At 38.4% G+C, this 15,081-nt stretch overlaps 1 protein-coding gene across 3 annotated transcripts in view; it reads left to right on the forward strand.

Moving 5' to 3' along the window:
• Nucleotides 1–14,735, forward strand: part of LOC135721623 (uncharacterized) — a 34,427-nt gene extending 19,692 nt beyond the window's left edge. For 2 of the 3 annotated variants that reach the window (XM_065244003.1, XM_065244004.1), the window contains exon 13: nt 11,389–14,735. In XM_065244003.1, coding sequence (XP_065100075.1) covers nt 11,389–11,453 — 65 coding nt within the window. In that variant the 3' untranslated portion in view covers nt 11,454–14,735. The remainder of the gene's footprint in view (nt 1–11,388) is intronic. The other variant, XR_010521533.1, reaches the window with a different exon arrangement.
• Nucleotides 14,736–15,081: the final 346 nt, after the last annotated feature.

Genomic DNA, 15,081 nt, shown 5'->3' on the forward strand with positions numbered 1-15,081 from the left:
GCGCGATTCAAAACGCGTAGATCCAATATCGGTCTGAGGCCGCCGTCTTTCTTTGGAACGAGAAAATAACGACTGTAAAAGCCTGATTCGCTTTGATCCGCCGGGACCGTCTCTATCGCGTCTTTTAGTAATAAAGAACGCACCTCTTCCCTGAGGATCTGCATACGATCGTCTGGGACAGTGGTGTAGAGAACGCCGCGAAACCGGGGTGGTCTCCGGGCGAATTGAAGTGAATAACCGTGTTGGATTACGTTTAGAATCCAGCCCGGCATAACCGGGGGTGGATTGCCAAACGTGAAATTTGACGGCGAGCGTCGATATGCTTATGGACGTTAAGCCGTGTGTGTGTGTTTGTGTGTACAGAGGAGGAAATTTGCTCTTTTTGTGAAAAGGTAAAAATTTGTGTTTCGCTGTTACAGCGAGGGTGTGTCCAGCGCCCGAGGGGACTGAAACACGCAGAACTTTCGAGGGCGGGCCGGCCGAAGCGGGACCAGAGACTCTTTTCCTCCTCAGACTCTCTTCAGGGAGGCGGCGCCGGCGTCGGGTCCAGCGTAATCCGAGGACGGGGACCGCGGCGTCGAGGCGGGCCAGCCGGTCGTGCAGGACGCTGGCGCTTGACCTCCGGTTCAGCTCTCTGCTGGGGCTGAGCTGGTGCTGGCTTAGGGCGTTGAGCTGGCGGCGGTTTTGGGCGGCCGGTCTCAGACGCTGAGGCAGATCGTTTTGGTAGAAAATGCCGCATAGCCTGCGACGATTTCTGTGCCTCAGTGAAGCGCTGGGTGAACCCCTCCACAGCGGAGCCGAAGAGCCCCGACGGTGACACGGGCGAGTCAAGAAGGGCAACCCGATCCGTGTCCTTTATCTCCGTCAAGTTCAGCCACAGATGTCTCTCCAGAACAACCAGGCTGGCCATGGCTCTTCCTACAGCCTGAGTGGCGACTTTAGTGGCGCGAAGGGCCAGATCAGTCGCGCTGCGCAGGTTCTGAAAGGTCGACGGGTCCGGACCTGTCTCGTCCATGTCACGGAGGAGTTTTGCCTGGTATACCTGCAGCACCGCCATCGTATGGAGAGCGGATGCAGCGTGGCCGTCGGCGGCGTAAGATTTCGACGCCAGGGTCGATGTCAGGCGACAGGGCTTTGACGGATGGTTCAACTTCGCCCTCCATCCGCCGGCTGAAGACGGGCAGAGATGGGCGGCGACAGTTTCCTCGAGCGGCGGCATCTTGGAGTAGCCGTGTTCGTCGGCGCCGTCCACTACGGAGAGGACGTGGGAGACGGCGCTCTGAGCTCGGGTGGAGTGGGGAGCACGCCAAGATTTGGTGAGCTCCTGGTGAACCTCAGGGAAAAACGGCGCCTGCCGTTGGCGGGACGATTGACGGCGCCCGGGCTGCAGAAACCACTCGTCCAACCGGCTGAGTTGAGGCTCTGACGGCGGCGACCACTTGATGTTGAGCTCCGCCGTAGCTTGCGTCAAGATGCGGATGAGCTCAGAGTCATGAGGACGCGACTCGGTAGGTTCATCAGCGGCGGCTGCGTGGGCGTCGTCATCCGAAGCCGCCCAATCCTCTAACTCCTCAGAGGATGACATCACTTCCAAGTTGTCACCGGACCCAAAGGAAACCATGCCGCTAGCACTCGGCAGGGGGCGTAGGTCCTCATGGGCGAAGGTGACAGGGTGACGGCGGGGAGACAGAGCACGCGGGGGATGAGCCGGCGTGGACTCGGTCTCAGGGCGTCTTCCAGCTTCACGGCTCCGCTGCTGTTTAGGCGGGAGAGCACGGGAAGCCTTCCGTTTAAAGATCTCGAGGCGGGAGCGCAGCACCGCGATAGGAAGGAGCTCGCAGTGGGCGCAGCCCGCCTCGGCGAGTACGGCCTCGGCGTGGGCAGAACCCAGACAGATGACACACTCCTTGTGGAAATCCTCCACAGGCAAAGGGGCTCGGCAGGAGCCGCAATGCCGAAGCGACATTATCTCAACGTGCTTCTGCTCTTTTAGATAACTCTCTTTTAGGCTCACCGGAAAGCGGCAGGGGAACACGCTGGTGTGTTGTAGTCCGCTGCAGTGCTTGGATCGACGGCGAGTAAGGGCTTCTTCTTCGGAGCAGCGAGAAGGTTCGCGCTGAAGGAGAAAAGTAATGAGCTCTTGACGTATTTCACCGGCTTATATAGGGACGTGTGCCACGCCCCCACGCGGGGTCAAACGTCATTGGTCTGTATTTTCTACAGACGTTAACCAATAGGCTTCAATCACGGAGTAAACAGGAGTTTCCCCCATAGCGTCAGCAAACTGACGCAATGCGAAGTGAACCGTATTGAAAGGGAACAAAGGTTTCACATTGCCAACTAGCCACATGGAGTGCATACTACATCAAATATCACACACTTTTGTGTCACCATATGCACACAGATTCCCCTCAAAATGCTCGTATAAACGCCGAATAAAAAGTGATAACGCAACGGCACTTTTGCATTTAAACGTAGCCTCATGCTACCTACACACCAAACGCTCTAGATTACTCGCAGGATTTAACTTAGTGTCATGCAAATTTTTCGCTCGAGTTGAATATTTTCAACTTGGGCGAAGACGCGTTTGAGGCAAATAGCGTGTGTTTTCGCGGCAAACGCGATGCCTATATCGCGTCATTCGCATCGCCCCAAAGTGTCTTTGCATTGACTTTGTATGTAATCTACTCGCGCAAATCGTTGAACTCGCGTCTGGTGTAAACCCACAGTAAAAGTATACAACCAGTTGTAAACTGGTATTGTCTAACTGAAAAACAATAAGTACAATTTATGTCAGCTGTTTTTAAACAATCGTCCGGTGTTCGGTATCTTCCAATACTGATTATAGGCCGATATATCCGTGCATCCTTAATTAAAATGTTACCCTTCAGGTCTGTTTGATATGGTTAAAATTATTTTGCTTCTGCTGAAATTTATAAAAAAAATCCAATTTATGTAATTTTTATTTTGCAAGTTTTTGCACAAATATTTTTCAAGTAAATTTCACACATATGGAAATTAAATAAATCTTCTAAACTAAGTAAAGTAAAATTACACTGTAAAAATATGTGATATCTAGTTAATTTGGTAACATTATCATACATAATATTTTTAAAGACTTACTTCTTTTATGACGTACCGTAATCATGTAAAATTACATATTTTCTTTACATATTTATTATTATATACCACGTTATCATGAGCTAGTTAGAAGAGACTGGTCTCAGTAATGGCAGTAGCAGTTATTGCTCACTGAGTGAATTAAGTGAATAAGTGAACTAAGCGGCCACCAGGGGGCCCCCAATAATTTTTTTTACAATAAAAAAACTTAAACAAGTAATATAAATGAATGAATGAATGAATGAATGAAGACAAGAAAATTCTGATTTGAGGAATAGAGCACTGAAAAACAAAGTAACATTTTTATGCTGCGCCGTTTGTAATTCGTCCTCGGTCTGTATGTGCCCGCGTTTAAGTGCACTTAGTAGTGCACACATGGAGAAACGCGTTTCAGAAAGCAAGCGAACATAAAATCGTTGTGTTCTTGACAGGGCACATACAAACAAAATGATCTCCACAGTATTCTTTTTCCGACATAAACATTTGTTTATGTCTTAGGTTTATGTATAGATCAGGCAGAAACCAAGTCCATGTCATTAATAGGGATGTAACGGTATAAAAAAAAACCTCGCATTATGGTAATATTACGGTATGATGCCCACGGTACGGTATTTATTGAGCCATTTATAGGAAGGAAAAAACAAGGACTTTGAAAAACTGCCATAAGTGTTTATTAAACAAGACAATGTACAAAGTATAGTGTAGTGTAGTGTTTACAATTTTCATAAAAAGGACAAAAATAATTAGACCATGTAAAAACATAAAAAAAAATTAAGTTTAAGTTTAGTTTGTTAACTTTAAACAACTCCCAATCAGTCAGGTTTTAGGAATTGAGTCACTCCCTCCATTGACCTATTTTTTATTATTATTAATGCTTATGCTTGGTATTCCTATGAAAGCAACAGTTGTGAATGAAGAATAAAAAAAAGATGATGGGTTTTAAAGCAACACTATGTAGTTTTTTTACCTTTAAATAATGTCTCTAAAATTATTTCAGTGATAGAACAACTTTTAGCTGGACAAACTGTACTGTTGCTGCAACCTGAGCAGCCTCCTAGCTGCTACAAGCACACTCTGAAAGTGGCGGTGGAGGGTAGAGCACACAGCCCCGCCCCTCCCCCTGCCTGCAAAGGAGTGTCTGATACCTGCCACTGTTGCGCTTTTCAACCACATGGGGGAGCTGTAAGTCATTTTTACATGGAAACTACATAGTGTTGCTTTAAGATCGGTCAATTCCTGAAAACAAAAACAACGCAATAAAAATGAAAATAGCAGCTTACTTATTGTTGCTGGACCTCGAGCTGAGGTCAGCTCACTCAATACAGGGGTGCGTTTCCCAAAACCATAGTTGCTAATTAAATTAGCAACTTTGTTGGTTGCAATGCAATTTCCCATTGCCAAACAACTAAGTTGCTAATAGGTTAGCAACGATGGTTTTGGAAAACGCACTCCAGGACGTTTCTCAATTGGAAGTCTGCAGCCTCCATAGGTCGCATTTGTAGGCTGCATACATCTTATTTTAGAATATTAAAATTATTCAAGTTGACTATTATTCTTATTTAATCGTATATTGTTGTAACAAGCTTATGACTTGTGAATGTAATACTCAGTTAACTTAAATACACCAGGCGCGTGTAATGACGGATGCAGCCTGTATACATGTATGCGACCTAAGGAGGTTGCAGCCTTCCAATTGAGAAACAGCACACACTCTCCTCATTCACGGATTCACTCATACTCATTTTTTGTATGTCGGTCACATTTTGTCCTTTCTCGTTTCTTGTCACAGCGAACGTGAAATTTTTCCACACATCAGATTTAAAATTTGTTTTTCTTTTGCTTCGCCACTTGTAGAAAGGCATCAGAGTGGCACGCATGGGATTATGGAAATTGTAGTTCCCGCGTCCCTCCACTCGCTCCACTTGGCCGAAAAAAAACTACACGTGTTGCCCGGAAGATCAAACATTTTACCGAATCCTGTGAACATGGCGCTACCAGGAATATTTGATACCGCAATACCACGGAATGTATAATACCGTTACATCCCTAGTCATTAATGTTAATCAAACAAATCTAAAAAAAATTAACTATATTTAATTCATACAATAAAGACAGTGTTATGAATTATTTGATTTGATTTCTGTACCTAATGCTAATTTTAGCTTTTACTTAAAGGAGCATTTCACCCGTAGAAACATTAAGCTTTATTGAAAGTGTGTTATATTTGTAGGTGAAATGTAACATACATTTAGAATTTGGTGCCTATTTGACCAAGAAAAGGGGTGTTTGTAGTCTCTCTTCCTCAACAAAGATATTGGACTTCCTTCTTTCAATGATGCAAAATGATGATTTTTACATCATTGAAAGAAGGAAGTGCAACACTGAAATCTGTATTTCTCCTGTCTCAGCGGCAACTGAGAAGATTATGCATGACCATTCAAAAACATGTCTGGGGTTCTAACTTTGCAAATGGGTGAAGTGTCCGTTTAATGTGCAACTTTGTTCTTTTTATAAACGTTTTTAATTTCTTTATTTTTTTAATAAAAAAAATTGGCGGGAGGGGGCCCCCAAACAAATTCTGCTTAGGGCCCCCAAGAGGCTCGGGCCGGCACTGCATGAGCTGGCTGAAGTGCCTGTGTCTTACAGTGAATGCGTGAGACTTGCAGCCCTGTATTTCTCTGTTTATGCTTCATTTAGTCTGTCAATGAATAACACTCACAATCAGCTCTGCCACAATGTTTTCCACGTAAGCACATGCAACGGGAGATGCTGGCCCCGCCTTAAAGCAGTGATTCACAGGGCGGGGGCGTGGTCAACTCGGAATGCATTTTCAATATAATTTGCTACATCCATTACGCGGTATGAAAATCCCACGTATCATGCCCGTCAATGTATTTAGGAATATGGCATTTAAACGATCATTTTGCTTTGTTTTAATCAATTTACGATTTAATTTCGCAATTTATAAAGTATTAATATCTGTATTTAAAAAAGGACTGTAGAAAATGGCAAAAAAATTGAATTTTCATTTCATACCGAACATTGCACATATAACATAAAAATTCTAAATGTAAATACAAAAATACATCGCCATATTGCATTCTAAATTGAATATTGCTACCAAAAAGCTTCCATCGGTTTGTCCATATTTACCCAACTGTTGGTTGAAACAGCCCAGCATATTTTATTGTGTAGGTTGTGATAACGTGTACACCAAAGGTTTACTTTCAAAATTCAAATCATAGCTAATAAATAAGGTCAAGTACGTGGGTAAGCCCAGAATAAATAAAGGCGTTAGTAATATGACATGTGGTGGTGACACACCTCTGAGAACTATGTTTGGTTTGAAATGGCTGAGGTGCTTGCGGTATGACATTGTTTGCATTCAGATTACTGCTGCTTTTAAAATTAATATGAAAATAAAATCCTTCCCATACGCAGAACAAACACTACATGTTTAGTGAGCATTAAATCGGGTTTTGTTTAAACAAACAGATAAATCAAAGGAACTCTATTGCATGAAATGAAAATTCAAGACAGACTGATGTCAATGTGACATTCGATTTCTTAATATTTCGAAGAAGTTATTATTGTTATATAACCACTATTATACAAAATTATACTCTGTTAAACCCAGTTAAATAGATAACAAGTAGATTAAATAGATGGATAACAACAACCCAGCATAGGGTTATTTATAACCCAACTATTGGGTTTGTCCATATTTGACCCAAATATCGGTTAAAACAATCCAACATTTTTAGAGTGATAAACACAATCAAAGCAAAGTCAATATATCAGATTGAAATTCATCCCATAAACAGAATAAATAAAAATGTCTTTATATGTACAAAACTGTCTTTTATTAAATGCTTCCCATCCGATTTAGTGTGACAACACTGTCAATCTCAAAAGCACTTGGCAGACGCTCGCCAGACGTGGGTGGATACCTATATAGACAGGTTATATAACATTCCTTATTACCAAATTCATGACCATGATATGCAAGGGAAAAGAAAACATGACCCAAATTACATCATATATGTTGTTGTTTACGCACAAAATAATACTTATGGGTGGGTTTATCATTTCAGGGCCCCCTAAGCAAAGACCTGAGGCCCCCATGCCCCAACACTGCATACTTTTTACAGCTTCTCATCAATATAAAATTCATCTAACAGTAGAGGAACATAAAAGTTTTAAAGTATTGGATTTTATTATTTGTTTTCTTTCTTTTTAGCGTGCTTTATGTTTTCTTCTTATCTGGACCGCCTAAATTAGGGTCAAAAGGGGTCAATATGTAAGTTGACCGCTTGTATGTCACTATTCTAGTTTTGACTTCTAGGAACACAGGAGTTGTTCGTTTAATTATGATAATTGGTTTAAATAAGAGTCCCTTAACTGGTTTTGCTTCTTAACCCTGATTTCAGGTCGAACATCAAATGGCATTTCAACAAAAGTGGCACAGTTAGTTATCCTAAAGCAGGGGTCTCCAACCTTTTTTGGGGCAAGGGCTACCACAATGGATAAAACAATATGGAGGGCTACATTTTGATATAGTCTCCTCAACTTTTTTGTTTTACTTCTTGATTTTATTTTATTTTACTTGTTGAAATGTTTTAGTATTGTTTAAAATGTAAAAATTTTGTCGCTGTCCGATGAAAACCACGTATGTCCATTTTGCCGATTTTGAGATTTTTCGACGGATTGAATGTCCAGGTTAATTTCCGTATACAGTATGCTTTACATATCTAAATGGCCAATGAAAAGTTGTGAAATCATTTCATCTGATATTGACGTATATCCATTTGGTGTCAAAGCTGTCGATCCCGCCGCGTATCTCCCGCTCTGTGGAAGCATCTCGCCGGTCTCGTGAAGTTTCATCGAAGCTCAGCACTGGATATAGCCGAATAAACATAGCCTGGTGAGACAATGAATTTTTCTTCATCGAGGTAAACGTTTCCCCCCTGACGCCAGACGTACGTCTAGGAGTGACAAAATTAGGGTAGGACTGTACAAACAAAGCATCTGTCTAGAATTACCATGTCAGTGTATTGATTCATTGTCCCTTCATAGTTTGCAAGAGACATTTAATAAATGTATAATTAATATTTAATAAACTAAGCGTATTTAATAAACTAAGACGTAGGCTATTTAATAAACTGAGCGTATTAATCTGTCAATATGAAACGCGACTTGGCCATTTTTAAATTAATGATCAGAGGAACGCGTATCGACCACCGTTATGCACGTATGTCCATTTAAACTCAATTTTGGATTATATCATTACATTGGCAAGAATATGGTTACATGTAAAGAAGCCGTACCAAGTATAAAAATGCTACATTCAACTGCTTTCACTTCCTGAAAAGTAACCGTTTTGGACATACGTGAATTTCATCGGCCAGCGACGATATGTAATAAATAAATATTACAATTGACACTATTAAAGGAATATTCAATTTTCTTAAAATAAAAATCCAGATAATTTACTCACCACCATGTCATCCAAAATGTTGATGTCTTTCTTTGTTCAGTCGAGAAGAAATGATGTTTTTTGAGGAAAACATTGCAGGATTTTTCTCATTTTAATAGACTTTAATAGAGCCCAACAATTAACACTTAAATCAACACGTAACAGTTTTTTTCAACGGAGTTTCAAAGGACTATAAACGATCCCAAACGAGGTATAAGGGTCTTATCTAGCAAAACGATTGTCATTTTTGACAATAAAAATAACAAATATACACTTTTAAACCACAACTTCTCGTCTAAATCCGGTCCAGCGCGATCTAACGTAAATGCATAGTGACGTAGGGAGGTCACGTGTTACATATATAAAACGCACATTTGCGGACCATTGTAAACAATAAACTTACACAAAGACATTAATTAGTATCATTCCACATACAACAACGTCGGAACGGTCCACTTTCAACAGACTTGTAAACACTGGGTCGGAGTTTCGCGTTCGTCCTCTGTGACCTCTTGACGTCATGACGTATTGTGTGGGGTCACGCTGACACATCACGACCGGATCTGGACGAGAAGTTGTGCTTTAAAAGTGTATATTTGTTATTTTTCTTGTCAAAACTGACAATCGTTTTGCTAGATAAGACTCTTATGCCTCGTTTGGGATCGTTTAGAGTCCTTTGAAACTCCGTTGAAAAAAACTGTTAAGTGTTGATTTAAGTGTTAATTGTTGGTGTCTATTAAAGTCCATTAAAATGAGAAAAATCCTGCAATGTTTTCCTCAAAAAACATAATTTCTTCTCGACTGAACAAAGAAAGACATCAACATTTTGGATGACATGGTGGTGAGTAAATTGTCTGGATTTTTCTTTTAAGAAAATGGAATATTCCTTTAATAGAATGTGCTTTGGCGGGCACGATGGAGACCACTGTCCTACAGTAAACAAATAATCAGTATCCGTTGTTAACCACTGAGAAAAAATTAATGGGCCCCTGAAAAAAGTGAATTTGCGCGGTGGTTAAAAACCGATACTTTAGGATAACCAACTGTGCCACTTTTGTTTAGATGCCATTTGACGTTCGACCTGAAATCAGGGTTAAGAAGCAAAACCAGTTAAGATACTCTTAACTGACTTTAAACCAATTATCATTATTAAATGTAACAACTTCTGTGTTCATAGAAGTCAAAAATGGATTAGTGACATACATTAATATAAACTGAAAAAAAAAACATATGCCTACTGTACTGTTCAAAACACCTAACTGAAATGTTTCCTATAATTAAAAAAAAAAATAATCTGAAGGTGTATGCTTAAATGTTTGTAGAAAAAATATAATGAAGAAAATAACGAACAGCCAATTAGATTCCAGAATAGATGGAAATTTCTTTAATGTTGTTTAAAAAGCATTTCAGGGTATTAAAAACTTTTGAAGGTATACGTTATTTCAAAAGTTTTATGTTTTCTTTTGCATTTTATGTTCTAGTTTGGACTGAATAGTAAGACACCTTTACCCAGTTTCTACCATAAATCAAATATTTTACGATAACTAATAGTTTGCACCCGTAATGCAACATTCTTCACATGTCATTAATGACTGCAGTCATTGTCAGATACACTCACGTGACCTTAACTTTTGACACTCCCTTGAGTTCATTCACGGAAATTAAATTCCAAAAATATAATTTTTTTCTCTCCTTACCGTAACTGATATACTATTTATAAAACAGACAGTTCTGGTTTGTTGTATGACCCATTTTCAGTATGACACATGTACAGTGTATGCAACTGTGACATACATTACTTGATTTACATTTTTACTGTACTTAGTGTAAATATTTTTTATGTCACCAGCTAATATGCAGATACAATATACTGTATTGTTCAATCCCGAAAAGTGTAAACAATGATGTACATTTGAGGCGGTTGTTATATTTAACAACGTTTACAGTTGTTGTCCCTTATTCAAATTCTGGTCTTCTTTCTGTAGAATTCAAACAGGGAAATTGTGAATAATCTTTGAGCTACTTAACATCAAAATTCTTTTAAGGAAAGTCATCCTACTCAACGGCCATATTTGCAACACCTCCGGGCAGCTATTTCAGTCATACGTGTATCAACTTGTATGACTGAAAGAACGATATCTTAAAACTTGCTTGCTGAGGTCACAAAAACAATATATTTCTGACAAACTGTTAAATCTGACATTAACTGAACAATAAATTCAGTTTCTTAAACTCAAATTGTGGCAAAACACACTTTTTTCCAGGTTGGCAAAGTACTTCACAACATTCAATACAAAGCCCCACCCCTAGAGAATCAGCAGTTTTTTAACTTATGACGATTGGCTCTTTTCATTAGAAGGCGGGACTACTGTCACTAGTGTGGCCATAACGAGCATTGCATTTTTTCCATTTCATAATAACTGAACGGTGGCATCTTTATTTCTATTGTTTGTTGACAAATACAAGCCCTGCCTGTTATCATTCCGCAGTGCAAGCTGCCAGAAGCCATAAATACATCTGATAAAACTTTCTGAATAAGTGCATTTCCACACTCTTTATTATAATCCTATATGTTTTCAGATTAAAATTCTTTGCTGCCTTAAATATTTAAGTTTAATCGATCAATCGATCTATCGATCTATCTATCTATCTATCTATCTATCTATCTATCTATCTATCTATCTATCTATCTATCTATCTATCTATCTATCTATCTATCTATCTATCTATCTATCTATCTATCTATCCTGCAATTAACTTTGGTCATAATTCTGTCCATCTCTTTCATACAGGAGATATTTCAACTTTAATGTCCAGTGAAATCGATGTTGCCATGGAAACTGATCATCACTCATAGTTCAGAGACTGAACATCATTTATTTGCATTTATTACTATTTGTGCAAAAATAAACAGTATACCGGTATGTAAGTACAGACACGCACACAAAACATCCAAAATGTTCTGCTTTACTCTATGCATGTGGTATGGTTGTACATTGGATATACAATGGGGTCAAAAAAGAAACTCAGATTTTTTAATTTTCTATTTAAGACAGAAATAAACCAAGTTTAATATCTGTGAACATCTACTCTAAAAATGGCTAGGTTAGTTTTTTATTAAACCATAATGGGTAAATATTGGACAGAACATGTGCTAGGTTCAAAAAATACCTAATGTTGGGTTGTTGTTATGCTACCAAGGGTTATAATAACAACTCAGCAGTTGGGTTAAATAAACCCAGCACTGGGTCATTTTTTTACCCAGGGGTTTGTGTTCTGTCCAATATTTATCCAACTTTTTAGAGTGTGTTGATTCCAGTTAAAATATTGCAAAATGAGACTTTGCAAAATGCCAAGAAATTAAATCATATTTACATTGAATTTCATTAGAAAAGAATGCAAAATATCAGCATTTTCACCAGTTTTGTATTTTCTTGTAGTTAAGTTGCACTCTAAATAATGCTGGGTTACTTTCAACCCAGCACTGGGTTAAAAAGAGACGAGTCCAGCCCATTGGGTTGTATGATTGGTTGTTTCAATGCTGCGTTCAATTTAACCCAACGTCTGGGTTCGTCCCTTTTTGACCCAATGCAGGGTTTAAATTAAAGGGACACTCCACTTTAAAAAAATATGCTTATTTTTTAGCTCCCCTAGAGTCAAACATTAGATTTTTACCGTTTTGGAATCCATTTCTGCCGATCTCCGGGTCTGGCGCTACCACTTTTAGCATAGCTTAGCATAATTCATTGAATCTAATTAAACCATTAGCATCACACCTAAAAAAGAATCAAAGAGTTTGGATATTTTTCCTATTTAAAACTTGACTCTTCTGTAGTTACATCGTGTACTAAGACCGACAGAAAATTAAAAGTTGTGATTTTCTAGGCCAATATGGCTAGGAACTATACTCTCATTCTGGCGTAATAATCAAGGACTTTGCTGCCGTAACATGACTGCAGGAGGCGCAATGAATATTGCGATGTGCCATTATGTGTGCATATAATGTGAATGTGATTGCTCTGAAATTGAATTGAAGATTTAAAGTGTATACACATAATTAAATCTTTTTCACATCTCTTAAGCAGATATTCCTGTGGTGAATTATTAATTATTCAAATAAACAACTAAAGTACCCTAATGTTGATGCAGATGTTTAATATAACTTTGCTATTTTTATAAGATACAGTACATAAAGAAGATGTTGGCGCCTGTGTTATCTTTAAAAGAAATATCTTAAAATCTTCTGTTTATCTAAAAATGGTGATCATGTGAGACTTTCATGGGATGTTTAAAATTCACTGACGTCATTCTAGACAACCATCATAGTTATTTGAACAATGTGTGTCGATTCTAGTGATATCTACGGTACATTTGCAGGGTATTATTTAAGGCATGTGATCAGAACTGGTAAAAATGCTAATGTTTTGCATTTTTTAATGTTAAGTAAAGTTTTTAGGCTATTTATATGATCAGTTATATTATCTGAGTACAATACGATATGCCCTCCTGAGCCCATAAGTGAGTTAACGTAAATGTCAAATTTGCTTATTTTAATTAAGAAATTGTAAAATACATCATAATGTTTAATTTTTTTTCTACTTAATTTTTTGTTTTAGATCTACTTCAAACTTTTTCAAAGCCTACATTACTATTTGTTTTTGCATACAGTATATGTGTGGTTTACTAAAGCAAGCGTGTACAAAAGCAAGTAAAGAATCAGATCTGTTGACAAATGAGTGCAGAAATTTCGGCACGGATGTCAAAAATGTGGATAGGTTTGAAAAAATGATACTGCAAGGAAATACTGTAAGGAAATGAGAAGGGTTTACTGCTTATCATTTCATCTATTATCTATAGCTGATCATCAGGATGAACAGGATCTACTCAAAACAGTTTCCTCAAAACAAGTCTCAAGGGGAATTTATTGCATTTTCTTTTAAGTCACATCTAAAGACTCATTTATTCTGTAATAACAACAACAATTATGCACAATAAAAGATGAGTTGCATTGTATAATCATTTGTTTGTTTAACCAAAACAATATTTGAACACTTAGGCCAAACTCAAACAATTATGACAAACTGTGACACAAAAATGTGACCTTCACATTTCTTTAACTAATATTTATGTCAGATTTTTTTAAAGATGTTTTAAGATGTATGATGTTATTGTTTCAAAAAAATAACCACATGTGTAATTTATCACACTATAGTACTCAAGTTTGACAACCACATTCTCCAAATACACTTTTAGAAATAAAGGTCCAAAAGCTATCCCTGAAGCAGGACCCTGTTCAAAAAGTACATTTTTGTACTTAAAGAGATCATATTCGTACCTCAAAGGTATCCTTTTTTTGTACCATGCACATATTAGGACCATTTCAAAGGGTACTGTCCCAGTGTCAGCTTTTGTATCTTCATATTTCTGAGAGTCTGCTTTGTATAACAACATATTTATTTTACTTATGTTTTGCATGAATGCTTGTGTGATTGTACTGTAAAATGCATCTCACTTGGGTTTATATTTAAAATACAATGGCATTTCTTCATGTTTTTATGTGAATTATTCGAATACTCTTCTGTCCTGATGTGTTTCGATAAGATATAAAAACAGGTTTTTCCAGACAAGAATATGTTTCTGTTATTGCTCTGAACTTACATATACGGTTGGATACGGTTGGGCGGGTGTGGACAAACTCACAGCAAAAAACAGACACTTAACGTGGGGTTGACAGTTTGGAGTCGCCACTTATGTTAAAATACTTGTCACGAATGCAAACACGGCCAGACGTGTCAACACTGTCGCACTCCGGGTCTCACCGATCTGTCAACAGCTGTAAATGAAAGACTTACGAGTGACTGATTTGAGATTTATTCAAGCATGTATCTGGCGATGTGGAGAGCTGCCGAGTGCTAAATGTGGTGTGATGTTGTATCTTCTATTAAAGTCGTGTTTGTTTCTATTTGTAAAGTGACATCATTTGTTCTCAGGTTACAGTGAGGGAGGAGATAGCCGAGCAGGTGTTGTTCCTCAATCCAATGAACAGAATATGAACACATGACCCATAAAAACTGCATAATAAGCTGTAATTTACTGTATATCTGCCATTTGTAAGTCCTATCTGCCTTATTAACATTAACAAAAAGTTTACCCCCCCCCCCCCCAAAAAAATAATTTATTGCAACTAATTTATAGAGAAACTATATCAAATTTAAGAGCATGAATTTTGTATTTGAGTGCTTAAACATTAAACTGAGTTTAAAAGGAGACTTCTGACTTAATTAAAAGTCTTTAGGTAAAAATAAAGTTTAGGCTACTTGAACGTACTTAAACAACGCTGGTTTATTTGGTCAAAAAAAGATGAACCTTTTGGGTTGGGTTGTAATTTTACCTGCTTGGTTAAACCAAAATGTTTGTTATTTTTGTTCTAAATAAAAGTGCAAAAGATATAAAATACAAATATACAAAAAGTATAGTCCTATGTC

Source organism: Paramisgurnus dabryanus, chromosome 18 (genome assembly GCF_030506205.2).
Source record: "Paramisgurnus dabryanus chromosome 18, PD_genome_1.1, whole genome shotgun sequence".
In the NCBI taxonomy this organism is placed as follows: Eukaryota; Metazoa; Chordata; class Actinopteri; order Cypriniformes; family Cobitidae; genus Paramisgurnus; species Paramisgurnus dabryanus.